Source organism: Mustela nivalis, assembly GCF_964662115.1.
Source record: "Mustela nivalis genome assembly, chromosome: 13".
NCBI classification, from domain to species: Eukaryota; Metazoa; Chordata; class Mammalia; order Carnivora; family Mustelidae; genus Mustela; species Mustela nivalis.
Genome location: NC_139032.1, coordinates 15783588 through 15811351, shown reverse-complemented (window position 1 = coordinate 15811351; position 27764 = coordinate 15783588). Strand labels below are relative to the sequence as shown.

General features: G+C 43.9%; 2 protein-coding genes across 12 annotated transcripts in view; one reads left to right on the top strand and one right to left on the bottom strand.

The window, feature by feature from the left end:
- OSTF1 (osteoclast stimulating factor 1) overlaps positions 1-2208 on the bottom strand; it is a 51861-nt gene extending 49653 nt beyond the window's left edge. For both annotated transcript variants that reach the window (XM_082694498.1, XM_082694499.1), the window contains exon 1: positions 1773-2208. In XM_082694498.1, the coding sequence (XP_082550624.1) occupies positions 1773-1806 (34 nt within the window). In that variant the 5' untranslated portion in view covers positions 1807-2208. The remainder of the gene's footprint in view (positions 1-1772) is intronic.
- NMRK1 (nicotinamide riboside kinase 1) lies at positions 2136-26187 on the top strand. 10 transcript variants are annotated; one of them, XM_082694493.1, is made up of 9 exons: positions 2136-2369; positions 5870-5923; positions 10710-10800; positions 11119-11167; positions 16799-16946; positions 17024-17095; positions 17711-17817; positions 20165-20248; positions 25278-26187. In XM_082694493.1, the coding sequence occupies exons 2-9, from the start codon at positions 5895-5897 to the stop codon at positions 25295-25297; spliced, it is 600 nt and encodes a 199-aa protein (XP_082550619.1). In that variant the 5' UTR covers positions 2136-2369; positions 5870-5894; the 3' UTR covers positions 25298-26187. The 10 variants fall into 10 exon arrangements, with proteins under 10 accessions (XP_082550619.1, XP_082550617.1, XP_082550621.1 ...); XM_082694491.1 differs by having other exon boundaries at positions 2164-2403; XM_082694487.1 differs by having other exon boundaries at positions 2279-2403; positions 5870-6110.
- Positions 26188-27764: the final 1577 nt, after the last annotated feature.

Below are 27764 nucleotides of genomic sequence, written 5' to 3'. Positions count from 1 at the left end.
GCTGAAAGTAGTATTTCTCATTGTAAATTCGTAAACTAACAAACTGATGTCTACGCTGACCTTGAGTTTGGATCTCATTTATAAATCAGTATGGGGTCAAAACCATCTCTAAAACAGGAGACATTTTCAACCCTCTGCTTTCTGATTTGCTAAAGAGAAGGAGAAAGCAGCCGGGTCCAACCGCGAAGATGGTTTCCTGGGTGTGTATTCCTAACTGGTAACAATCCGATCCTTCAACCAAACCAGTGTACGCACAAGTCATGGACACGCTTGCACACCACAGTCAGTGCCCCTCCAGCCGCAGCACTGACATCACTTAAAGTCTGGAGATGAAAAACCTCTTGAACAGCTAACTTCTCGGGTCATTCTTTAAAATAAAGTACTTTGTTTAGCCAGCAAAGAACAACTCTGCTTTGTTGGGTGCTTGAGGTCCTGATTTACATCCAAATTGAGAAAGCTGCCACCTCCTCCTACACTTGCACTTAAAAAGCAAACCCCTCATCAGATTCCACTTATAAAAAAGCTGGGAGCCCAATACTAGCCACACCCCATCTCTGCTCACCGCAAAGCCAAAGTCCCCGCAACTTCCTTCACACCCAGCCCAACAAAAAAAATTCAGTCCCCAGTGAATGACTGTCAAGTATAGGAGTATGTACTTAATTTTCATATAAAATGACTTGAAACCGCCACTGTGTGATGGTGAAGAAAGAAAACTAGAAAATCATGAAAGGTGTACTGCCTGCAACCACGATCACTTCGAAGTTTGATGTTAAGTGGGTACATTTCAGCTCGTGCTATACTTAAATTAGGGGAGATTCTAAGGAAACGCCCCCAAGTGCATCAAAGCCATTTATCTTCCACATCCTACGGTTCCCGTAATTACTCACCAAATGAATGCACGAGTTTGTTACAGTCTTGAATTGAAATACGTCACTCTCTGTTACATTCTCGAGTTTCCCTATCACAGAAAACAGGCTAAGAATAGAATAAAAAATGCACAGACTACCCGCCACGACCAGCGCTTTGAGGAAACTGGTCACCTCGACCTCTCCAGTTTCGCAGGGCAAGCTCCCTGGGGGAAGCGGAGGCAAAGGACTTGCAATGCACGCTACAGGGACACTCCCGAAGAGCAACAAGCCGAGATTACTCTGCCGCAGCCTACATTTTTCTCGCCGCGAGGGCTCGCGCACAGAGTTTTCCAAATGCTTTTCCCAAGATCCCGAGGGCAATGCCGTCCGCGGCTCCTCTCCAAAGTCCCAAAGGAGACTCGCTCCCCCACCCCACCCTGCAAACAGCGCACTTCCCGTTCGCTCCGGCCGGTCAAGAACTCTAACTTGACACTGCACATACACGAAAAAAAAAAAAAAAAAAAAAAGAGGAAGTGGTCAAAAGACCATTTCAAGGCATATATATAATTTTCCCCCCTAAGGGAATCAATATCCCCGTCTTCCAGTCAAGCTTCAATGGGACGTAACCATCCCACCCACTAGAAAGTTGCCGCGAATGACAATATCGCAATATCGAGGGCGACTCCTCTTTAAACATAAAATAAAATTTTAAAAAATCCTCGAAATCCTCTTGCTATCCCCAACGATCCCTCCCTGCAGCGAACGCAACAAAGCGACCCATCCCGGCGGGTCGGCTCCCGAGAGCGGGGCTGCAGGCCGGGTACGTGCGCGGTCCGCCCTTGCCAAGCGGCAGAGGAAGCGCAGGGCACCGCGGCGGCCAGGGGACCCGCGGCGGCCAGGGGACCCGGCGAGCGCCTCCCTTACCTGGTTTGACCGGTTTGGGTGGCGGCTTCGACATCGCGCTTCCTGGAGCGGCTGAGCCTCAAGACCAAGCACGAGAAGCCGGCCGAACGCCCCGCCAGCCGGCACTCCGGGGGCCCCAAAGTTTCTTTCTGCCGGGTTCGCAGCGGAGCGCCTGCAGGGATCTGCGCCCACCCTTGGCCGTCGGACGAGCGGACGCAGGCAGAGCCGCTCCGCGCGATGCCCCGCCCCGCCGCGCCGCCGCCCGAGCCGCCCGAGCGCGCGCCCCCGCGACGAGGAAGTGGCCGCCGTCTCGCCGAGCGCTAATTGGCTCTCGGGCGGGCAGCTTCGGCGCGGCGGGAGCGCGGGCGGCGCGCACGGCAGCGCGCGCGGCGGCGATGACGCCGGCGGAACCAGCCGGAGCCGAGAGAGGGCGCAGCAAGCTCACGCCGGGACAGGCCGGGCCGCGCGCGCCCCCGACGAGAAAGGGCCAAGACCCTGCGGGGGCGCGCTCGTGGGGCCCGGGTCGCGGGAGTCCCGCCCCGCCCCGCCTCGCCCCGCCCCACCCGGGCGCTGGAACCCGCACCGCGTCCGGCTCGGGTCGGACGGATCCACCTCCAGGTTGGCGTCTTCTACCGGGGCCGCCTCTGACCCGGTAGGGGCGCGGAGTGGGGGGCCTGTGGGCCTCTAGGCTAGGAGCTTCGGGGGTCGCGGCGGGTGGGCGAGAGGCGCAGGTTCGGCCCGCGCTTCTGCGGCTTTGCTGCGGCGGGTCGAACTGGCGCCCGGTGACTACCTGCGCGACCCGGCCGCGCGGCGCCGCCTCGCCGAGGCCTGGAGGTGCTCGCGACGTGCGGCTGCGCTGGAGCCTGAACCGGGTTGCGTCTTGCAAGCCTTGGGGGGAACTCTTACCGCTCTGAGCGGGCTGATGGCTGGCCTGCCAGGGAGTGTGTGCGCTTTTAACCCCCGGTACCGATCCTGAAAAAGGGAGGCAACCTCCAAGACACGGTGCGGGTTGTGGAGAGAAGTCGCCAGGGTTCGGGGTCAGGTCTTGATCCCTGCGGGACGAGGCAGGCTTCTGCTCCACCAGTAGGAGGGTGCACCGAGTACGACCGCCTGCCACCTGTTGACCGGACGGCCTGCCCGCTGAGGATGGCTTTACCATTTCAGAGGGTTGCAGAGCTATCAGAAGATTTTTGTGGCACTGGGAGTGATAAGAAATTGAAATTTCGGTGTCCATAAAGTTTTGCGAGAGCACGGCCGCGCTTATTTGCTTATGGCCGCTTTGCTCTTCCCAACACGCTGCCCTCGAAGCCTAAAACGTTGACTCAAACGAGGTCGGCCGACCCCAGACCCAGCAGATCGGTCCTCCAAGGGGAGGCGAGGGCCGGAGCGACCCAGAAACGCAGCGCGCCTTCGGTTCGAGATGGCTCGGTGTTCCAGACCCGTAGAATGTCCGAGGGAAGACAAAATGGAAAAACCTTGACGTGAGAGTCTACCTAAAATGAAGCCTGCAAGTTTTTGTTAGGGATCAGTGAGAGATAAAAGTGATTCCACGGGGAAGAGGCATGGGTTAAGGGATTCAGAAATTCTAACCGTGGGTGATTTCTGTTTACTGAAAGGGGGCAAAGTTGAAACAATAGTAGGAAAAGACTTGCCTGGTGGGTGGAAGAAGATAATCAAAATACCTGTTGAGTAAGGCAAGTGAGTGAGAAGTCCTGAAACACTTCACTGGTTTAAAAATACCAGGCTGCTCTGTGGAGTCAGGGACAAGCACAACGATTCCTTAGCATGTTGTCATTCATTTGTGTTAGAAGGCTGCTGGCTTCCTTATCATCTGCTGACTTCCGCACATACCACCCCTGACCGTTTTAAAGTGCAAAACGTACCTTGTTTATTAGAGGAATCCGCATAATAAGAAACAAAGGACTGGACAATCTCTCTTACTTAGGGTTTAAAAAAGAAATTAAAATACTCCTTTTGGGGTTTGCCCCTGGCGATCTTCACTTGTTCTCCTGCCTCTATGCAAATAACTCTGCTGTGGAGGAAAACCTGGCACTTATGGGGAGGATAAGGTACATAAACATCCCATGAGATGGGGGGGGGGTCTATATTCCAAGTAATCAGATGCCCCGAGTTGATGAAACTGCAAAGTTCAGGTGGTTGTCTCTGGAGACACCCAGTGATTGAGTGTAGTTGATGAGCTTGTCTTTGCCTCATGGAGTCTGTTGCATGTATTTGGAACCTGACAGCTCCTGGTTGTAAGTTTTTCAGTAAGTGTGCTTTGAAATAGTCCCCTGAGAGGGCAACAGGGGGTGTCATAGCACCAAGTAGTATGGAGGTAGAGGATTCCAGTCCCGAATTTGGAGTCCGCCTGGTGCTGCCCTGTGCATCCGGCAAGGTTTTTGAAATGAATGACTTTTGGGATTGCTAGGCCTGCTGTCACCCCAGCACCTGCCCTGCTTTGGCTTCTCCCAGTTCCCTACCCCTTCCCCCACAATTGTCACCCCTTTAGGGCTAATAGACTGTGCCCAGTATTTACCCAAACCCTGTCTTGGGTAATAGCTCTGTTAGCTAACTAATATAGGACCAAGGGTTCCTGTTTCGGTTAAAAACTTGCCTTTGATGGTAGGAATTCCCTCCTGAACCCAAACAATTTTATAAGTAGGTTCTTGACTCTCCTTAAGTCTTCATTTCAGAATTGCTAGCTTCCACCCAAATAACCCCCCTCAAGGATGTTTCCAGTGCCACAGCCACACTCGTTATTTGCATACTATGTAACTGATTCGGTCTCCTCCCATGTGTGCACAGATGTGGCACGAAGCAGGGGGACCCTTAGTCCTTGCCATTCAGTGTGCTCAACCATTAATAATATATCAATAAAAATGGCATCCATTATACATGAGAGCCTCACAATTAAGCCAGCCCATGTGCAGCATCCTTTCTTTGCTTTTGGCAATAAAGTGCTTTTTAACAGGCTGGAAAGAAGAAAGAAATTAACTCGCTAGGACACAGGTCAGGGATAGGAACTGGGAGGGCCGCTGGGGGTCTCCAGCCCAGGAGCCACTCACCTCACCCCGGAGGCCCAGCTTAGGTCCCTGATCACCCAACCGGAGCAGTCTGGAATAAAGAGCAGCCTTAGGTCAGGCAACCCTCAGGAACCTCTGATCTGAGGTTCCCTCCAGCTGAGCCCCACCTTTTCACAGAAAGAGGTGAAAATGGTTCATTAGAATATCCATAGGACGGCTTGACTGGACCTCAGGGGGCCCCGTGTGAAACTGCCCTCAACCTCCCACCTCCCCAGAGCCAGGGGTCAACAAACAATGGCCAGTGTCTAAAATTTGGCCCTCAGCCTGAACATTTGCAGTCACGTGTCTGATTTGAGAACACTAACTCTGAAATCCGGTAAGAGAAATATTATCCCAATAAGAAAGGAATTCCATTCTTCTCATAAGTAGAAGTTGTATTATTACAACCACCACCAACAAAATTGTACTCAATGGTTACGCGTTGACTTTCGTCAAAAACATTGTGGAAATGTGTTTTCTCTCTCGTTACATAAGTACCTCCGTAGTAACTTTCAGTTTGCCTCTGGGCCCACGGAAACCTCAAATATTTTCCTACCTGGCCCTTTTTGGAAAGAGTTTCCCTGCACTGGCCCTGGACTTAGGTTTCTGAATGAGGAAATTGCACCGTTAAAGAGAATTAACTGCCTTTTGGCTCCGGCCAGCAGTGATGTTTTCCCCATTTCAGAAGAGGAGAGGGGCAAGCTCTGTGGTGTTCCCTGGCATTGGGGAAATAAATGGGGTGTACCCAGGTGATTGAATCTTGAAACTCTTGAGTTTCAGAGTTCTGAGACACTGTGGTGTGGCCTACTGGGCACAGACCCTCTGTTGGATTTAGCTATGGAGTCTAGTGGGGAGAGCATCTCGCAGAGAGAAGCTGATACTTTGTAAAGCTCTTTTAAGGACTGTGGCTAATCCAGGAGCAGGGGTTCCCCAGAGATCATGGTCAACTTTCCCCCTCAGCTGGCTCTCCTATTGTAGGTCTCTTTCTTTTTTTTCTTTCGACATCTCACTGATAAGAATTCAATTTGTCTTCTTTTGTTTTGTCTTTAATTTTAGGAAGACGTGATTTTCAAAGCTAATTATGAAAACATTTGTCATTGGAATCAGTGGGTGAGTAATTCTGCTACAAACAGCTGGTGGAGATACTGCAGATGTCCCAGGGGTATTGTAGGGGATGGAGGGTCAGGATTCCTGAGTCCTCAGGAAGAGAGCAGGCCACTGGATATCAAACAGGGGGCCACCGGCTACAGAAATGGCAACAGGAGATGAGAGAGTCTCCCCTAAACAGAGACACAGGGTAAGTAGGTAAGCAAAATCTGCCTGCCTTACCATTTCTTTTCTGGGGTTGACACGAGACATGTTTTATCCTTATTATCCTGACATCCTGATTGCCCTGGCATAATTATTAGTTGTGTGCCCCTCCCTCTCAAAAGTGTCCTAAATTATAGGGTCACCCTTCCCGTGGTACCAGAGGTATGCATGCAAATAAGACACCAACAACAGCTCCAAAGGACTTTGTTTGTTTGGCTGCATTTTTGTGTACATCTTTCTTCTGAGTACCTTCATACTAGGTATGGTCCAATGAACAAAATACTTGAGACTGTTAAAATTAAACGTTTGTGATTTGTTGTATTGTTGTATTATGTTACTATAGCAAGTAATCAGAGGTAAAAGGGAATGAATCCAGTGTCAGAATTCTACCTCGTTTTCTCCCATCTGACCAGAACCAGAGTTCTGTTTTTCTCTGCCTTGCTTTTCTTGGACAGGCTTTCCCCTCTGCGCTCACTGCCACCATTGTAAATCAAGCCTTTGTTCCCTAATTCCAGCCTCCCCCTCTTATCCTTTCCTAGGCACCTCTCCACCAGCTGAATCTTCTTGCAGAAATGTTTAAATATTCTCTCACCTAGTGAACAGTATACAGTGGTTACCAGTTATCTAGAACAAAATCTGAATATCCGGGTGTGTGAAGACCATCCATACATAGTAAAAGAAATGTATTAGCTTCGGTGGCATGGAGGCTGCAGGGAAGGTTTGATCCAGGAGCTCAGGGGTATCACCAAAGACTCCATGACTTTTCTTCTCTTCTTTGGTCTTCCTAGAGTTGGCTGCACTTTTGGGGTACAGGGGGTTAGCAGAGGTTCTTGGCCCTGCTCTGGAGCCCAAACCAGACCTCAGCAACCAGGGTAGAATCTGGGGAGATTCCAGATTCTACCAGGTCAACTCTGGCATCCAAACCAACTTTCATTCTGCATGTGTAGGAGGAGCATTCCCTTCTCCTCCATGTTCCAGGTGTAGAAACCTGCCTCGTGCTTTTTTGCCCCATGCGTTAGGTGCTAACCACACTTCCCTAAGAAAGCCTCCCCTTCACTCTCTTTTCCTCAGCAAGGGCCAGGATTTCCTTTCAGGGCTTCACAGAAGCACCTGCCACACTCAGCCACAGTGACCTCTGCTCCTGCCATTACTCCTTCGTCCAGACTCTGTGGAGTCCAGACTCCTTGTGTACTTACCACTTGCTACGCTGCAAAGGGGTCATTCAGTTAAGACATCAGGGAACAACAGGGATTTCAAAGGATTCCAAGATCATTCAAGATCCTCCCGAAAATGGAATGCATGTGTGAAGATGTTCATTTTTCTGGGGAAGGGACATATAATCTTCATCAGAGGCTCACAGAATTCTGTGATGTTAGAATATAGAAGTTTCATGGGCTTTGGGGGGGAAAAAAAAGATCCATGGGCTTTGGAGTTAGACTTTATATCTCATCCCCATTACTTGCTAGTTGTTACCTTTGGCAAGTTTTATGAGTATATAGTCTTTCAGTCCGTAGTTTCCTCAGCTGTAAAATGGTAATATTAATACCTACCTGCTACAGAATGGATTTGCCTCTAAAGTACCTGCAGACAGTCTTTTTAACTTCCCCTGTCATGTTCCGAAAACACTCACCCTTCCTGTCTCTTGGCACATAAAAAAACAAATGGACAGGACTTGTGCATTTATGCTGTAAGGGAAGAGTTAGTTTTAAGGTGTCCCCTGACCAGAATTCCAAGTATAGATCATAGGCTTGAACTTGCGTCATTCTGACTTGTTAAATTCTCATTAAAGCCCTCTCCTCTCCCTGACCTGTACTACCTTCTGTCTGGTCTGTCTCCTCCAAGTCTGTGACACTGGAGTGCTTGCTTCTCATTGTCTCCAGCTAAGTCAGTGAGAAGGGATCTATGTACGGTTGGTTTGACTATATCATCTGAAAGAGATAAGTCTAGAAAATGACGCATTTTCTGGCCAGGTTGTTCAAAAAAGTTAGCCCTGTTTGCTCTCTTTTATTTATTTTTTTTTAAGATTTTTAAAAATTATTTATTTATTTGACAAACAGAGATCACAAGTAGGCAGAGAGGCAGGCAGAAAGAGAAAGGAAAGTAGGCTCCCTGCTAACAGACGGCCCGATGCGGGGCTCGATCCCAGGACCCCGAGATCATGACCCTAGCCGAAGGCAGAGGCTTACCCCACTGAGCCACCCAGGCACCCCATACTCTCCCTTTTAAACCAACGTTCAATATCTGAACTATGGAAGCGAAGTATGAATTACAGACATTTTTGTTAAAAGGGAGAAATTTTGTACCAATATTTTCTCAAGGCAAAGGGTAATACCCACCACTTCCTTGTCTTTTCTTTAAAAAAAAAAAATTTTGATTTATTTGTTTGAGGGGGCAGGGGAAGAGAGAGAGAGAGAGCTTGAGCAGGGGGAGGGGCAAAAGGAGAGGGAAAAGGAGGAAGCAGACTCCCCACTGAGCTGACAAGCCTGCTGGATCCCAGGACGCTGAGATCAGGACTTGAGCCAAAATCAAGAGTCAGACGCTAAACTGACTGAGTCACGCAGGCACTTCTGTCTTTTCAAGGAGATGGACCGTATCCTACCCAATTGTGTATTCTTAGTTTAAGTGAAAAAACTTTACGAGGCGCCTGGGTGGCTCAGTCAGTTAAGTGGCTACCTTCAGCTCGGGTCATGATCTCAGGGTCCTGGAATTGAAGGCTCTGCCCTCTCCCTCTGCCCTTCTGCCCCTTCCCCTTCTCCCCCACCTTGGGCTCACTCTCTCTCTCTCAAATAAATAAATAAAATATTTTTTTAAAAATTAATGAAAAAAAGCTTTGAATCAAGTTCCTTGTACTTTTGTAAGTATGAGCTATTTAGGTAATAATTGAATTACAGCCAATACATAGTTTTGATGAATGAGTATTTGTTTCTTTTCTAGATTATGAATACATTGCAATCTGTCATCTGGGATTAAGCACAGGTTCCTGCATAAAAATGTGCAGTTAAGAGGTTTTTTTGTGTGCCGCCAACATTTGGTGGCATCATGAAATCTTGATTTAGAGTAATGGTTTTAAATGCACAAAATAAAATACAGAAATACAAAAGAAACCAGTTGTGTTGAAATACAGTTATAAAAATATTTTTTAAAAAAACAAGATGCCTGGGTGGCTCAGTGGGTTAAGCCGCTGCCTTCGGCTCAGGTCATGATCTCAGGGTCTTGGGATTAAGTCCCGAGTCGGGCTCTCTGCTCAGCAGGGAGCCTGCTTCCCTCTCTCTCTCTCTGCCTGCCTCTCTGCCTACTTGTGATCTCTCTCTGTCAAATAAATAAATAAAATCTTTAAAAATATATTTTTAAAAATTGTTGCTTTGTGATATTTACATAGTTAGCTTATTAAATAACAGTGTCCAGGGGGGGCTCTAACAACTGCCATCAGTTTGAAATAATAGTGAATATCAATCATGCTTCAAGATCTCTGCACCCCCTGCACCAGGATATGAAAATATCTATGATTTCTAGTGGTGATAGAGCCACAGGTGCTGTTACCACTACTGATGTTTGTTACTTATAATTAAAGGGAAGGCTAAAATTCTGTTAGAATGTAATAATCATAAAGATGTAATTTCTTTCCCATTCAAGTTCACAGAGTCCACAGATGGGGCCACAGACCTTTTGAGGCAGCAGCCCCGGGTTAAAAAAAAAAAAAAACCTCTGACTGAGCGACTGACTGCAGAAGCCCCTCTCAGGTGCCATGTGTGGTTCTGGAAAACTAGATACACAGGGAAGTTAGCCAAGTTCCCTGTTCTCCCCACTGTGACAGCCCAGCCAGGAGGGACAAGTAACTGACTCCATTGGGAGGGAGCCGCACAGCGGAGATGGGGAGACATGCTGTTTGGCTTGTCAGAAGCCCGTCCTCCATTTTGCTCCATGGCGCACTGAAACAAAATCACAGGGACCACGAGCGGATGGACAGACTCGCACTAAAACATGCTACTCGTATTCTCAGTGTTGCTCATGAGCCCTGGGAATGGCTCCGTATAGACGGAACATTCTTTTGCTTCCCACCCAGTAGCTGTCATTTTAAGTCTTAGTATCACCCAGTCTATTTGCCCGGTGCTTAGTGACTTTTCTCCTCCATCTTTTCCAGTTTATTTGTCCTCATTTACCACAGTAGATCTACTCAGGCTTATGCTATTACCAACACATCTATGAAAGAAATAAATTTCTTCTTAGGTATTACATATTGTTTTAAATACCCTTTTTTGGGATCACTTTAAAATGTTTTAGGGATGCCTGGGTGGATCAGTCGGTTAAGGGTCTGCCTTCAGCTCTGGTCCCGATCCCCGGGTCCTGGGATCTAGCCCCACATTAGGCTCCTTGCTTCATGGGGAGCCTGCTTCTCCGTCTGGCCTAGGGCTCCCTCTGCTTGTGCATGCATGTACATGTATGTGTGTGTGTGCTCTCTCTCTCGCTCTCTCTCTTTGACAAATAAATAAAAATCTTTAAAAAAAATAAAATAAACGTTTTATATTAAATGCATCTTCCTTCTTAGTATGCTCAATTTTTTTTTTCTTTTCCTTTTTCTGTTCAGGGTAACAAATGGCGGGAAGACAACACTGGCTAAGAAGTTGCAGAAACACCTCCCAAACTGCAGTGTCATCTCTCAGGATGATTTCTTTAAGGTATCTATAAAAATTTCTTCGATAATTCACTTAATACAACAAAGTTCTAATAGCAAAGTTAATGAAATTACATTATTTAAAAAGGAAAAAAGAAATTACATCCAAAAAGCGTTTGCTGAGTAATAAGTTTTTGTAGCGAAGATCGGTTCCATGCAGTAACGTCCCTTATCCACTAGATGGCATTACTTATTGGCGTGGCTCTGATTTGGTCTTCTCCTCCTCCAGAGTATTTAGTAAAAGTTTTTTGCCCTCTTCATTCTGTAATTGTGTTATTTCTGCAGTGCACAGTTTTGATGGGTGCTTTGTTCTTTTTTCCAGCCACAGTCAGAGATAGAGACAGATACAAACGGATTTCTGCAGTATGACGGTAAGTAGATGAGTTTGTGACTCATTCGCCAATGTTCATTTTCTTTTCCAAACCTGAATACCTTTTCTATCTATAAAGACCGTCTCAAAAATGTGCTTAAATATATTGCTGTACTTTACGCATACCTTTGTAAAGGTTTCTGATTTATATCCAGCTATTTAAATAGATGAAACCTTTTCCCCGGTTTTATGTGTAAGACTGAAAACATTGAAAAAATAGATTTTTCTTCTAAAGGTAGAGCAAGGTAAGTTTGCTGGTACTCCACTCATCCCTGCCTGGGGCACACAGAACTAAGGATACTTCCCTCACCCCGTCCCTGTAATCTCCCCTGAAGCAAACTCTAAGCACCTCCTCTGGGCTTCCCTTCCCAGTGACCCAGGGGCCCTGGACAGCTGGTTTCTTCTTTCCACTGCTCATAAAGGTTAGTGGATGTTTTTGAGATGGATTCACCTCTCTCCCTTGCCCAATCTAACACTGAAGCCAGAAGAGTATAAGGTCCATGAGAAGATATTTATTTTGCTAACGAGAATATCATGCTAATAAACTATATTTAATGGTCTTATCAACTTTTATGACAAACAAAATGATCACTGAGTACTTAAGCAAACTGGCAACAGAAACATCTCTCTTAAAAAGCCATAAACTATGTTATTTTTAACTTCGACGACCTTTAAGGAAAAATGTTGTGTAATCAGTTCTTACAGACACTTGATAGTTTTAAGAGAAGCAAAATCCTTGACTCACTGCCTGTTCTTGTGTCTTGAGATCCAGCCAGAATATGCTTTTCTTTTTGTCCCATGTCTAATGGCTAGTGAGGACGATTCTTAAACAGCGTTAAACAAAGAAAAACTGTTTTCAACACTTGACAAAGAATTATTCGTAGTTCAAATGAGTTCTTATAAGCTGATAAGAAAAATACTAATATTCCAATTGAAAAATGTCCAAGGATATAAATAAGCTATTCATAAAAGCGAAAGTTTATTTGATTAATAAATATTACAATAAAAAGTCAACCTCAGAAGTAGTCAAAGAGTTGTAAATTACTTCTTTTTCTCACTTACCTAATAAACAGATTTTTAAAGCAATGATTACCTAATGATGGCACAGCTGTCTAATTATCTAATGATGGCTCAGTAAAACAAAAACTCTCTTAGATGGAAATATTAATTGACATAACCCTTCTGGAAGGGAGATTGAGCATATATCCCAAAGATCTTAAAACACTCATGCCATGTGTCAAGTGTCCCACTTCCAGGAATCTATCCCGGGAAAAAATCTGAAATTTTTAGGTAAGTGTACAAATTTAAAGTAAATCAAGGTAATGGTGAAACCTTACAATAACCACCATAAGAATAGTTTAAAGATGTATAGCTGACAAGTTTATAAAGAGATGGAATCATTAAAATGTAGTTGATAAAGACAAAGTCAGAAATAAAAAATAGAGAACTTAAAGAAGTCGAAAGATGATAGAAAAGTAGAAAAAGAGATTTAAATGATAAATTTAAGCCAAATACATCAGTAGCTATATTAAGTTAAATGAACTAAAGTACGCCAAAGGTTGTCAAATTTATTAAAAAAAAGAAGAAGAAGAAGAAGGAAAGAAAGAAAAGCCCAAGTATAAGTACCTTACACAAGATATATTTAAATATTAGGACAAAGAAAAGTAGACAAGGCTAGAAAAAGATCTGCCATATGAACACCTACTGAAAGAATCTGGTGTAACTACTGATATGAGACAAAGTAAACACAAAGAGTATCACTAGAGATACTTTTATTAGAGATAAACAGAGATAAATGGGTTAATGCAGCAGGAAGATAAATGATCTAATAACAACCTCACAATACATTAAGCAAAAACTGACAAAACTAAATGGGGAAATACACAAATCTTTAATTATTGTGGGAGATTTCTAGTACAAGTTCTTCAATAACTAATGGAAAAAGCAGACAAAAGTTGTAAGGGTATAGCAGATTTGAACAACACAATTAACAAAGTTAACGGAATTAACATATATAGAACATGTGGCCAGTTACAGCAGAATACGCATTTTTGTTTTCTTTAAACAGGAACATTAATTAAAATGGCAGGCATACACAAGGGCATGGAGCAAGTCCTAGTAAATTTCAGTAGATTGGAGTAAAATAGAGATATCCTCTAACTACAGAGAACTGAATTAGAAATCAGTAACAAAAGAGTAAGTAGAAAATTCCTGTTTGGAAATTAATCAGTACCCTTTTTTTTTCTGGAAAAATTTAAACATACACAAAAGTAGGCAGAAAAGTATAATGACCTCTCATGAATTTCTCATCCATCTTTTAAAATGATGCCCTCTTGACCTATATATATTTCATCTATGCCCTTACCCACTCTCTCCTTCTATATTTTTTGAAGTAAATTCCAGATGCCATCACGTTTCTTCTGAAGCAAAGCACTTCTGTACATCCTGTGGGTTAGGGAATGAGTCACGGTGAAAATTAGAAGATACTTTTAATTAAACAATAATGAAAATATATTAGAACTAATGATGTTTCTGGTTCCAGCTAAGATGGATTAGCCCCGTCCCTTACGCTTGCTCCCTCTTATAACTGAAAATCTTGGATGGAGCACAGCAACAAAGGGAGACTCAAAGATGAAAAGAAAGCAGACTGGCTAGACCTTTGGGATTTGAGGAATGATGGAGCTGTGATGCTCTAGGTCATATATCCAGGAAGGGGTCCTGAAGGGGTGTGGAACATGATGTCATCAATGTATAGACAAAAGAGTCCCCAAGAAGACTGTTCCCTGGAGTCAAAAGATCGGGAAGAGAGGGGCACACCAAACAGAAAATCGTCTTGATAATCTCCCAGCTTACTGTAGCCAAACATAAAAAGGAAAACCATCCTCCTTTCATGGCGTCAACAGGGCCACGTGGGGAGCAAGACTTCTAGACCCACGTGGCACCAGCCAGGCAGGGAACCCCACAGTGATCCTATCAGTAGAGCCAGATGGCGAACTGAATTTCCACACCCATCTAGCAGCAGCGACCGAATGAGGCAGTGTGAGGTGGTGCCAGTTGGCTCTCCACTCTCCTCACCCAAACAGCATCAGCTGCTGGCAGTCCCCACCAAGTGAAGCCACACCAGCATTCCACGTGTCTCTTCCTCCTCCCGTGGCAGCCTCCCCCTCCATGTTGATGAGGCTCAGCAGGGGGGGTGACCGTCCACGCCCTCGCGGACCTGCGTACTACAGCTAAGCTGGGTCACTGCCTATAAAAAAGAAGATTAAATGAGATCCAGAGCCTCACAACATGATACCTCAACTATCTAGGACGAGACTGAAAGACACTTGTCATACCAAGAACCAGGCAACTCTCAACTTGAGTGAGGAAAGACAATCAACAGACACCAACTCCGTGACAACAGAGATATTGGAATTATCTGACAAGGATAATAAAAGCAGCATTCATAAAAAGGCTTCCGTGAGTGATGGTGAACATTGTTGAATCTAGTAAAAAGTTAGAAAACCTCAGTAAAGAAATAGAAGATATAAAAAGAACCAAATAGAAAATTTTTTTTTAAAGATTTTATTTATTTATTTATTTGACAGAGAGAGATCACAAGTAGAGAGGCAGGCAGAAAGAGGGGGGAAGCAGGCTCCCTGCTGAGCAGAGAGAACCCGATGCGGGGCTCGATCCCAGGACCCTGAGACCATGACCTGAGCCGAAGGCAGAGGCTTTAACCCACTGATCCACCCAGGTGTTCCAAATAGAAATTTTTTAATTGACAACATATAGTTACCAAAATTTTAAAACTCACCAGAGGGACTTAACGGCAGGATAAATGTGATAGAGGGAAGAATCTGTGAAATTTGAGGACAGAACAATAGAAATTACTCTATCTGAACAACAGAGAGAGACTTAAAAAAAGTTAAGAGAAATATGGGACAATAACAAAAGCTGTTACATTTATATCATTGGACCCTCAGAAAGGAAATGGGGACACCTGGGTGGCTCAGTCCATTAAGCATCTGCCTTCAGCTTGGGTCATGGTCCCAGAGCTCAGGGATGGAGTCCCGCATCAGCCTCCTTGCTCAGTTGGAAGCCTGCTTCCCCTTCTACCTGCTGCTCCCCCTGCTTGTGCTCTCTCTATCTCTCTGTCTCTCTGACAAATAAAATCTTAAAAAATAAAAATAAAAATAAGTAAATGTGTGTAAAACATTGCAAACGTGGCATAAGACATAAACTTACAAATTCAAGAATCTGATCCCCAAACAGATTAAACAAGACTGACCAAGAAAATAAAAAGGGAAGGCACAAGTTGCAGATACCAAGAACAAAAAAGGTAATACCACTACGGATCCAACAGACATTGAAAGAGTATATTATGAACAATCAGTGCAGCTAAATTGGAAAACTTTAATGAAATTGACAATTTCCTAGAAGAATGCAACTTACCGAAACTAACACCAGATCAAAAAGAAAATCCTAATAGTCCTATGTCTACTGAGTAAGTTAATCCATAATTTATAAACTTTCCACTAAAAAGACTCTTAAGTCCAGATGGCTCAATACAGTAGTTCTGGAGTAAGGCTTAGAAATTATACTTCTTTTTTTTAAGATTCTATTTATTTATTTGACAGAGAATAGCAAGAATGGGAACACGAATGGGGACTGGGAGAGGGAGAAGCAGGCTTCCCACTGTGCAAGGAGCTCAATGTGCGGCTTGATTGCAGGACCCTGGGATCAGGCCCTGAGCCGAAGGGCAGACACTTAACGACTAAGCCATCCACGCACCCAGAAATTGTAATTCTGGTCAATTCCCAGGTGATAGTAACACTGCTGGTCTAGGTCCTACACTTTGAGAATTGGTATTTTGGAATAATTTTCTAGAACTATAATTGTAAGCTCAAAAAGTATGTACATTTTAGAGTTTAAAAAGGACATATTTGTGTCCTTTATAAAATTTTAATGATTTTTCTCTTATTTACTTGTAAGAGCCGTATATATATTAAAGATATTAGCTTTTGGGGTGCCTGAGTGGCTCAGTTGGTTAAGCGCCTGACTCTTGGTTTTGGCTCAGGTCACAATCTTGCAGTCTTGGGATGGAGCCCCACGTCGGGCTCCACGCTTAGTGCTTAGTTGGCTTCAGATTCTTTCTCCCTTCCCCTCTACCCCTCTTGTCTATGCTCTCTGGTTCTCTCTCTCAAATAAATAAATATTTTTTTAAGAGAAATTTTTTTTAGCTCTTTGTGAAATACATAGTGGATATTTTCCCCAGTGTGTCATTTATCTTTCTAACTAATTTATAGATACTTTGTCATCCAAAAATATTGAACTTTTGTATAGTCAGGAGGGAACAGACATCATAAGTAAAGTAATATTGGCCATGAGTTTATGATTGTCGAAGCTGGTAGTATGGACATGGGAATTCATTGTACCCTGCTCTCTACTTTTATATATAGATTTGAAATGTTCCATATTAGAAATGTTGCAAACATACCAATTTGTCTAAAATATTTATTCCATATTTTGAAGGGTAAGTAAAATAGCATTATTCTATATATTTTTAGAGCCCTGGATATACTCATCATAGAAAGCCACATCATAAACATTTTGTTATATTGACTTCATATTCTTGTATTTTTGTTTGAAGTGCTTGAAGCGCTTAACATGGAAAAAATGATGTCTGCCATTTCCCGCTGGATGGAAAGCCCAAGACACTCTCCGGTATCAACAGACTCCGGTAGCACCGAGGAAATTCCCATATTAATCATTGAAGGCTTCCTTCTCTTTAACTATAAGTAAGCGTCCTCAACCTAATACTGACTCAGAATGAATGGGGGGGAAACCTTGTGAACTAAAGATGCTGTGATTTTAGGCCCCTTGACGCTCTGTGGAACAGAAGCTACTTTCTGACAATTCCTTATGAAGAGTGTAAGAGGAGGAGGAGGTGAGTGTTGAAATCAGCTTTGTGGATCCTAATTCAAAAGACAGTTCACACAGGGGTGCAAATCACAGCATAGGGTGTCGGGTCAGTAGTATTTGTAACAACACAGTGGGTAGTGGCTACACTCACGGTGAGCATAGCCTAACGTACAGAGAAGTTGAATCTCTATGCTGTACGATCAAAACTAAAGTGACATTGTGTGTCAACCATACTTCAATTAACAATGAAAAATTTTTAAGTAAAAAAATATGTTGATTACGATTTTCCATTCATGAGCCGTAACTCTGCTACAAACACAAAGAACACCAATTAATTGAAAGCTTAACCCAACATAGCAAGTTCTCTGTCATTATTTACACTGACATTTGTCTCTTAATTCTCTACTGAAGGCAGGGGAGATGATTATGAATGATAGCGAATTACAAAAGTAATTTGTTTGGGTCAGAACTTTAAATCCATTTTGTTGTCTTTGTAACTAGTGTTGAATCTAAAATGTATACCCTTAATTCTGTTTAGAGTTAAGTCTCAGTGATTTTTCCCATTATTCTGACCATTATTATTTTACTTGTATCAATTGTGCGTTTCTGTCCACATAAAGTTTCCTCTGTGTTTTGATAGTACAAGGGTCTATGAGCCCCCAGACGTCCCAGGGTACTTTGATGGCCACGTGTGGCCCATGTATCTGAAGCACAGACAAGAAATAGAGAACATCACGTGGGAGATTAGTAAGTACCTTTTCTTCCTCCGCAGAAGGCCTTCGCTTGTCGTTGCTCAAAGTCCGCAGGAGAAAGGATTTTTAGGAGGCAATTTTTCTCATGGATTACATTATAAAGGAACACTTTAAACCAGACAGAATACTCCAGGCCCTTCCACAATGGACTGTCCTGGTTTCTGTTTCTCTCTCTAAGGCTCTTGTCAAAGCCTGTCAGCTTCTAGAGGGTCCTTCGTGAAACAGATATTAACTGAATGCCTTCTGTGTACAAGGCACTGCCCTGGTGATATTGAGGAAAATAAGACAAACCCAGCCACTACTCTTATGAGCCAACATTCTCTCAGGGAAACAGGCATTGGGGACACTAGCTGCACGAGCATGCCCTTTCTAGCTATGCTAAGTGCTGTGACACCAAGTTCCAGGGGGACTATGCGAGTCCCAGCCACCAGGGAAGGCTTCCTTGAGGAAGTCACTTAAACCACTGGACAAAGGGAGGTAGGTTGGGTGGACAGCAAATCACCCCAAACAGTGCACAAAAAGGCCAGGATAGGTAAGGAATGAATAGCATCTGAAAGAAGGTTGGTGTATTTTTGGTAGAGAACCAAGAAGAAGGAGTGATGCTGGAGACATAAGGAAGATCTAAACTCTGCAAGGCCATAAGCCAATTAAGGACTTCAGTCCTTATCGTAGGAGAAATGGGAAGCCCTCCACAGAGAGATTTTAAACAAGGACATGGTAAATAACAAATTATTGTGTTAGTGAGATTCCCCTAGCTATGTGAGCGTAGATGCAGGTGCTCAATAGAACAGAATGAGAGAAGAGATTTGGAGGGTGCCTCTCTCTCCTTCTCCATCTAATTTACCGATCTGGGGGTGCCAGGCTGGCTCAGTCAGTGCAGCATGCAAGTCTTGATCTCAGGGTTATGAGTTCAAGACTCATGTTTGGTGGGGAGATTGCTTAAAATGAAACCTTAAAAAAGAAAAAAATGCTGGGCGCCTGGGTGGCTCAGTGGATTAAAGCCTCTGCCTTCGGCTCAGGTCATGATCTCAGGGTCCTGGGATCGAGCCCCGCATCAGACTCTCTGCTCAGCGGGGAGCTTACTTCCCCTTCTCTCTCTGCCTGCCTCTCTGCCTACTTGTGATCTCTCTCTCTGTCAAATAAATAAATAAAATCTTTTAAAAAAATGCAGATCTAACCACACACCCACTTTGCTTAAATACCTACAAAGAGTCTTCAACTTTTGGGCATAAAATCCAAACAGTCAGGCTTCAAGGCCCCTAAAGACTAAGGCCTAGACAGGCTTGCTCTAAAGTCTCATCTCTCTAGTGTCCCTGGTTCCCACATTCTAGCCCCTCCAAACTGTGCATCCCTTGCTGAACAAGCAAACTGATCACTTACCACCAGTTTTCTGATTAAAGTGTTCTTTTTAGGGCTCCTGGGTGGCTCAGTGGGTAAAAGCCTCTGCCTTCGGCTCAGGTCATAAGCCCAGGGTCCTGGGATCGAGCCCCACATCAGGCTCTCTGCTCAGCAGGGAACCTGCTTCCTCCTCTCCCTCTGCCTGCCTCTCTGCCTGTTTGTGATCTCTGTGTGTCATAAATAAATTTTTTTTAAAAAAGTGTTCTTTTCTTCCTTTAACCTATATAACTTCTACTTTTTCTCCAAAATTACCTGTGCCAGTTTGGGTAAAAATGCATATCTCCTGGGCCTGGAGAACATGGCAGAGCCCAGACCCCTGCATGGTTCTTTCTGCCCACAGGTCCTATCCCTGTGCTTTAAGAAAATCACCTTTTGCACACCCCCCCAAAAAAAAGTTTCACAGGGATCCTGATATATAAGACAGTTGGAGAACAAGCCCCTGGAATGATTCCTCAGGGCTGCTAAAGGACCACATACCCAATGCCATTTGACTCTTTCTTTTTCAAAAAATAATTTCCATACCTGTTAATATGGATTTCCCCCTATTAAACCAATTTTTCTTTACCTATTATTCCTGACTCTAATCTATTTCTGTCTTTAATGGCTATCAATTTCTTTTTAAGTGTCTAAGGTCCTGTGTTCTTTATTTAAACCTGTTAATATTCTCTTTTTTTGAGGGGGTAGTGGCAGAGCAAGAGGGAGAAAGAGAATCTGAAGCAGGCTGCATGCCCAGCACAGAACCGGACAAGGGGCTCCGTCTCAGTACCTTGCAGTCATGACCTCAGCTGAATAAAATCTAGAGTCAGCCAGTTAACCAACTGAACCACCCAGGCGCCCCTGAACCTGAACCTGGTAGTATTCTTAAGGGATGGCAGATGGCAGAGTAAGAATCCACGGCTAAGAGGCCCCCTGGCATTTGAACCACTCTCCTTTCTCCTTCCTAGTTTACCTAGATGGAACCAAATCAGAAGAGGACCTCTTTTCACAAGTGTATGAAGAGCTAAAACAAGAACTAGCAAAGCATAAGTGTAAGTGTCGTGGACGGTGAAGGAACGGCCAGGAAGAAGCGTTCATTGCACACCCAAAAGGGGCTTCCCAGAGTGCTCCTGTAGGAGCGGTTGTCTCCTTTCCCTCGTTGCTTTGAAGACAATTTCAAATCAGAGACTCCGAATGGGTTTGAGGCCTTGATTATTTTGTTTATGAGGCTTTGTTTTTTGTTGTTGCTGTTTTTTTAAGGGTGAAAATGCCCACCCAACGTTACAGCCCTTAACGATGGTTATGTTACATAGTTTAAATTTTCTAGTAGGTGGCTGTCATTTCAGTGGGACTGACATCCTTTGGGCAGAGTGAAGTTAAAAGGCTAATGATCCCCTTTTAAGATGTCTAGAGCTCCCCTTCTGCTTCAGTTCTCTTGAAGATTTCCCATGAACTTATTTTTCCCAGATACCTCAAAAATAAACACAGGATGTTAAAAAATATATATTTATGGAGTGTTTCTTTAAGGTTTTCATCTTAGATGACCCATTTTTCAATTACCGGAACCCCTCCTCCGTCTGGCTTGAGTGGGAAGAAAGTACAGGGTAGCTGCGGATTCAGGCTCAGCCGCACTGAGCAGCTCAATGTAGCCTTCAAGGCTCTGCCACAATTCCACGCTGCTCTTGGGGTTTCTTCTGGAGGCAGACTCTCTCCACCGACAGATCCGATGGCTGTTGGCAGCACCAGGCTCCCAGATGCAGCGTGCCCAGTAGAGAAAGACAGTTCATCCTTTCTCTAGCTTTCCCAGGAATTGATGGATGTCAGGGCTGAGTGTTGGGCTCCAAGGAGCTTGTTTATAATTTTCACTACTCTAGCATTTGTTTAAGGTTTTTTTATTTTAAACACTTTTGTAAAAAGCCGTTTTGCATTTTAACCCAACGGGAGATTTTGATTGGTCCCGCTTGGGTCGCAGGGCTTGTGCTAACCTAATCACTTCAGCCAGGGAGATGGGATACTCTGATTGGCTAGGACTGGATCGCGGACTCATGGACTCATCTTGTCCTTGAACGCCTCTCCTAAGGCCTCCTGTTTAGCAGAAGAAATTCCCCAGAAGGAAAACAGCAGGAGGTAGAAACCAGAAGGAGGTTGGAAAAGCGTGCTGGGAGAGCAAAACTATAGACCCAGCTGCTGTTTTGTTGTGTTTTGTTTTGTTTTGTTTTAAGAGTTTATTTATTTATTTGACAGTGAGAGAGGGAATACAAGCAGGGGGAGTGGTGGGGGGGGAGGGGTAGCAGGCTTATTAGCAAGCAGGGAGCCCAAGATGAGGCTCAATCCCACGCTCCTGGGACCATGACCTGAGCCAAAGGCAGACAGACACTTTAAGGACTGAGCCACCAGATGCCCACCCCTCCCCCAGCTGCTGTTGTATTTGAACTATTGCAACTAAAAGGGTTTTCACAGTTGACATGTGCAAAATGTAGTCATTCGCTCATTGAAGAGGACAGTGTGAGTCCTGAGAACTCCCCTAGGCCAGATGTAATCATCTCTTAATAAGAATTAGATTTCCTAAAAAAAAAAAAAAAAAGAATTAGATTTCCTGGGGCACCTGGGTGGCTCAGTGGGTTAAAGCCTGTGCCTTCGGCTCGGGTCATGATCCCAGGGTCCTGGGATCCAGCCCCTCATTGGGCTCTCAGCTCAGCAGGGAGCCTGCTTCCTCCTCTCTCTCTCTGCCTGCCTCTCTGCCTACTTGTAATCTCTATCAAATAAATTAAAAAAAAAAAAAGTATTAGATTTTGTGGCGCACCTAGGTGGCTCAGTGGGTTAAGCCTTTGCCTTCGGCTCAGGTCGTGATCTCGGACCTGGGTGATCGATCCTGCACAGGGCTCTCTGCTCAGCAGGGAGCCTGCTTCCCCCTCTCTCTCTGCCTGCTTCTCTGCCTACTTGTGATCTCTCTCTGTGTCAAATAAATAAATAAAATCTAAGACAAAAAAAGGAATTAGATTTCCCTTGTTCTCAGTAAATTCCTATGTTACAAGGGGACGGAGCCCAGCCCGTGCACTGACCCTACACACTCCTGATTCCAGCATCAGCCCTTCATGTAGCCATTCCCATTTGGAGAAATTTCAGGACCATTTGAAAGCTTCTTGTAAGTGGAGCTTAGAGTCCTTGGCTGATATGCCTGTCCCCCAACCCCACCCCTGTCGTCTGTTTCTTTGGTGAAACCCGGGGAAGCTCAGGGCGCCAACGTGATAGCTATAGAGTATAGAGTGAAGCGAGGAGTCCAGCTCTGAGGCAGAGCCACTTTGCTGAGAGTGGCTGTCCCCCTTTCTGACCCTAATGAGATACTTCAGGGTGTTTTAGCTGCTGGACACCTATGCCTTTCCATCCCTTGGTAATGGCCAGCGCTGAAGTCCGTTTTTAAGTGGCTAAGTCATACTCTGGAGTTCAGCCTTGCGGCCCATCTACTGATAAAGATGAAGGGAGCCCTCGCCAGGTGGCTCAGACCGCAGCTTGTTGCAGATCGAATGCCGGTCTTTCCCGTCTGTTCCAAGACCCGAGAACAGCAGGTCTGTTTTGACAGACACCGAAACCCCACGAGGGAGTACACGTCCGTGTGCGGGCGGCAGCCCTCTCTCCTTGCTCACGTCCTAGAGGCCGCTGAGAAGTGTTCACCTGAGCCTTTCCAGGCTCTCTTGCTTGGGTTCTAGATATCAGATAAAGTTAAGTAGGAAAAAAAAAATCATAACAAATATTAGAAGAGACATAAAATCCAAAGCAGATCTGCTTTTCTTACCTCTTAAGATCTATATCAGCTTTTTTTTTTTTTCCAGTTGCATAAATAAGTTACAGTCTTATTTATAGTAACCCACCACCTTTCCCAGTTCTCACAACCGCGGTGCCTTGGCAGAGCTGCCTGGTGGGTTAAACCAGGCCATGGTTAAACCATGGCCTGGTTAAACCCACACTCAGGGGCTGAGCGAGCAGGGAGGCCTTTCCTAGGTTTCCACAGACCACTCTGTAGGCTCCTCAGAACCTCTCTGAAACCTGCTGCACCAACTTCCCATTCTAAGCCCATAAAATCGTAACTGTGATCAAGTCACAATAATGGGAGGAAAACAGAGATCGAATGTAATGATTAATGAAACAAATGACCCAAGAGAGTAAGAACATAAAGTCATATGTTAATTTAATCCTTACTTACATTCAGTGTTTGGGGCAAGATTTAATCATTGCCTCTCCTCACAAGGACAAGGCTGTCTAGCTACCAGAAATTTCAGATCCCTTTGGAGAATGTTTATTTTCATGGTGATGGCTTGCTTTCTGGCACGCTTGGTTGCGTTTTCAAGGGAGCCTGACTCTACCACATATGCGAGATAGAAGCTGGCAAGTCTTGATGGGAGATTGGCTCCACATGTAGAGAGGAAAAGGCGGGGGATGGGGAGGGAGTGTCTATTACCATCTCATTATAAAAGCATATTCATTATGAAAAACTTTTAATATTAAAAAGAAAATAGTCACTCGAATTCCCCCCAATCAGCAATGTTAACATCTTAGTGAGTACACAATCAGCATTTTTGCTGTTCACATCAGCCTCTTACGTGATTACATGGTTAATCGCCATACGCATTTCTTTTTTGCAATGTTTTTACACTAGTATTTAATACTTAAAGGAGCTTTATAGAGCTTATTATATAATGAAACTGAGTAAAACTAAACAGCTCTTCCAATTAAAGGAGTCAAGGCCGAGTTCTGCTTTCCTCATTAAGAATGAGTTAAAAGACTTGGCATTAACATCTCAGTGCAAAAGAAAGAGGTCACATGTCTCGTTTCAAATCAAAGGAATAAGAAATTGCAAAATAAAAATTTAGTAAAAGGTGTTTATTTTTCTTGCAGCATTTTTCTACCTTGTATTTAAAATATAATGTCCAATTAAAAGTAATACTATAATTATCTGATATAATAGCCAGAATTATCATAGGATTAATGACCCATTTCACAGCTGCTGAGTGTTTAGTACCTTTACAAGTTTTTCACATTGGCAAGTAACATGCTATAAAAATATTTACACATATCACTTATTTTCTTCTCCTGAAATTTTATTAAAAATTTTCAGAAGTGGGGCGCCTGGGTGGCTCAGTGGGTTAAAGCCTCTGCCTTCGGCTCAGGTCATGATCTCGGTCCTGGGATCCAGCCCCTGCATCTGGCTCTCTGCTCAGCAGGGGAGCCTGCTTCCTCCTCTCTCTCTGCCTGCCTCTCTGCCTGCTTGTGATCTCTGTCAAATAAATAAATAAAAATCTTTAAAAAAAATTTTCAGAAGTAACGATCAAAGAGTATAGTCATACCTATATGTATATACTTCAGAAATTAAATACTACACTAAAAAACTTTGTTTCTCCAACACTAACTCTATGATACGAATTCAATAGGTTTATCGTTGAGTTTCAAACCAAAGTCACCAAATGTTCAACTCGGCTTCCTTGGTTTAAGCAAAAAAAAAAAGTAAATGTACCCATGCTCTTTCCCCAGATCAAGGAAAATGCTCTAAAACAATAATTCTACTACAACCAGCCACCCTTTGTGATATTCTTCTAATTTTCAAACTATTTCATTCCTTGAAGCCAGCAATTATTACACCAATTGCAAATGATGTTAGATATCTGATACCTTAAGATAGGCTTAAATTTAGTCTAAGGGGGGGCGTCTGGGTGGCTCAGTGGGTTGAAGCCTCTGCCTTCGGCTCAGGTCATGATCCCAGGGTCCTGGGATCGAGTCCCGCATCGGGCTCTCTGCTCAGCAGGGAGCCTGCCTCCTCCTCTCTCTCTGCCTGCCTCTCTGCCTACTTGTGATCTCTATCTGTCAAATAAATAAATAAAATCTTTTAAAAAAAATTTAGTCTAAGGATTCAAAGAATGAGTTCTTTTTAGACTTTATTTAGTTCTCGATGGAAAAGCAGCATTTCTGGCTCCAGAATCCCTGTCATCTTAATAGTAGATTAAGATTCACTGTTGATAATGTGAAGATTAAATACAATGAAAATTGGAATTCTCTATGAATTTCTTTCTACTTGTGTTTGTTTGCAAGGCTTGCAAGTAACAACATAAAGTCGGAGTACGCGGAATCCTTCCTGGGATGAATTAGGAAACTCAAAGGAGTGTATCTGAGAACCTTAACCAAGATTCAATAAGTGCTTTGGTCTGATAACAGCTGCTGGTTCGTTTGTTTGTGTTATCACACGTGGTTTCTCTGACATGTGGAACAGTAAATGGTTATCCACACAGCACCAGACAGGGATTTACCTTCAGGAGTTGTTCTTCCTCTAAGATGTACGGAGAGATAGCATAGCTCACAATGAGTCAGTTCGTCCGGACCAATGATTGTCAAACTTTTCTGAATGGGACCCAGAGTACAAAATAAGATTCATCACAATCCAGTATTTATGTAATCTCTTGTGCTTGAATGTGGCTGTGTGTGTGTGTGTGTGTGTGTGTGTATACACACCTATCAAGTATCACAAAGCATTTACCTTAGATTCAATGCACACCAATATTTTTCTATTTTTAAATTCATTTTAAATATTCTTTACCATCTAATATCAATGCCTATTTCCTACAAATAAAGGCTTTAGTGAGAGTAGCAGTCACATTGAATAGATCAACAATTTACCTAGAGTGTCCTTCTTGTGTGTGTTTTGTTACTGTTTCTTACATGTGTGTAAAACCACTGGATCATTGTGTCACTTGTTTTGATACTTTATTATAATAGGGAGTATTTTTGTTGTTGATGTTTTATTTTATTTCTGTCAAACCAATGGTCTAAAGTCACAGAAACCACTTATGGTTACTCAGAAGATCTGAATTGTATAATTTTGGGGGGCCTTATTCAATGCTGGAATTTAAATATCTACTGTATTGATCAACCTCTTATTTTTTAGAGATTGCTCCCAATCCTCTCAATCTTTACAAATAGAAATATATTGTTACATTAACGTTAATTGATCTTTACAGATTCACTTGATCAGCTCTCGTTATTTCTGTATTTCTAACTAGCTTGCACTCAGTGGCAATTAAGGAGGGTGTTTTGGTCATACACACTAAACAAGCAAACAACAACAACAAAAACAAACCCTGAACCCAAGTGGCACTTCTTTCCCCAACAGCTGTGTGACTCTGATCAAATTATGGAAAGTCTTTACTGCAAACAATTCAAAGTCTCTATTTCCTCTTGGTAAGATGGGGGTATCAACAGTACTTAGTATGGGTGTAGTATTGAGTGAGGATCAAGTTCAAAATCCTTAATATGGCCTCCGAGTCACTGCCTGAACTAGCTTCTCTGTGCCTCTCTATTCTCGTTGCCCATCACTCAACCCATTGCTGTTCAGTACCGTGACCTCCTCTCCTCAAACTTTCCAGAACACTTCCTGCCTTGTAGTGGGCACACATGCTGTTCCTGGGGCTCAGAGCAAACTTCCACAACCCTCCCCTCCAATCAGCCTGCCCCCCTACACCCCTCCTTCAGAGTGCCCTGATGTCCTGCTTCAAGGAGAACTTCCCTCTGCAGATGCTGGCAAAGCCTCCCTACTCGTCCTTCAGAGCACTCATCACACCTGGAATCACACTACCACTTCCAGAATCGCTCATTTAGCAACAGTCTTTCCAGCTACACAGAAGCTCCATAAAGGCAGGTCTTGCCTCTGTGACTGAGTCACACACACATCCCTGCGAGCCAGCACAGTGTCTAGTACATGAGAAGCACCCAAAGAAGAATTGGGTACAAAAGTAAATTCCTATTACACCAAGAATGAATCCACAGGCAACCAATATGTTATTTGAGTAGTAGTAGCTTAAACTCATTGGGATTTATTTATTTTTTTTTACATAAGAAGAAAGTTCAAGGCAGGCAGTCCAACATAGAGTTGTCAGGTTTAGGGGGGGAATCCCCAAAAACACAAGTAGAGGACACACAGTTAAATTTGAATTTCAGATAAACTAGAGTTATTTATAAATAACTGCAGTATAAGTAAGTCCCAAATACTACATATGTAAGACTGTTGTTTCTCTGAAACTCAAATTTAATTGGGTGTCTGTGTTTTATCCGGCACCTCTGCTTTTGCAGCAACTCGAAAATTCAGAGAAAAGGCAAGATTTTCCATCCTTAGCTTGTGGCCCTATCACTAGGAGGTCACAGGAAGGCATTGAAAGTTTCCAGCATATTGTCAGCTATCAAAGCAGAAAGATGGTGTGGGGGTATGGGGGTACAGATAGCCCCACGTCTTCCAACATCCCCCAACAGTGTCCCCAGCAGACTCCTTCAGATGTCTCTGGAGCCAGGATTGGCTCACATGGCCACTTCTCACTGCAAGGGAGGCGAGTCGGAGGCTGTCATGACAGATTTGAACTGATTATGATTCATTGTCTGGGGATGTTGCCACGGGAACAAAATCAAGCCTCTTTTAGCAAGGAAGGAGGAGGGAACAGATGAGCAACCCAAAGTGCCTACCACAACCTTTTCTCTGCCTACCCTCCCTGGCCATGATTTCATCAAGATTGGATTGCTCTAATTCCACATTCC

What these genes read in the sequence shown, in the direction of transcription:
- NMRK1 (XM_082694487.1), top strand. Translation starts at nt 5,965, where the DNA reads ATGTCCCAGGGGTATTGTAGGGGATGGAGGGTCAGGATTCCTGAGTCC. An exon ending in GAACATCACGTGGGAGATTA is followed by an intron (nt 17,818 to 20,164) that starts GTAAGTACCTTT and finishes TCTCCTTCCTAG; the next exon opens with TTTACCTAGATGGAACCAAA. An exon ending in AGAACTAGCAAAGCATAAGT is followed by an intron (nt 20,249 to 25,277) that starts GTAAGTGTCGTG and finishes TTTGTTTGCAAG; the next exon opens with GCTTGCAAGTAACAACATAA.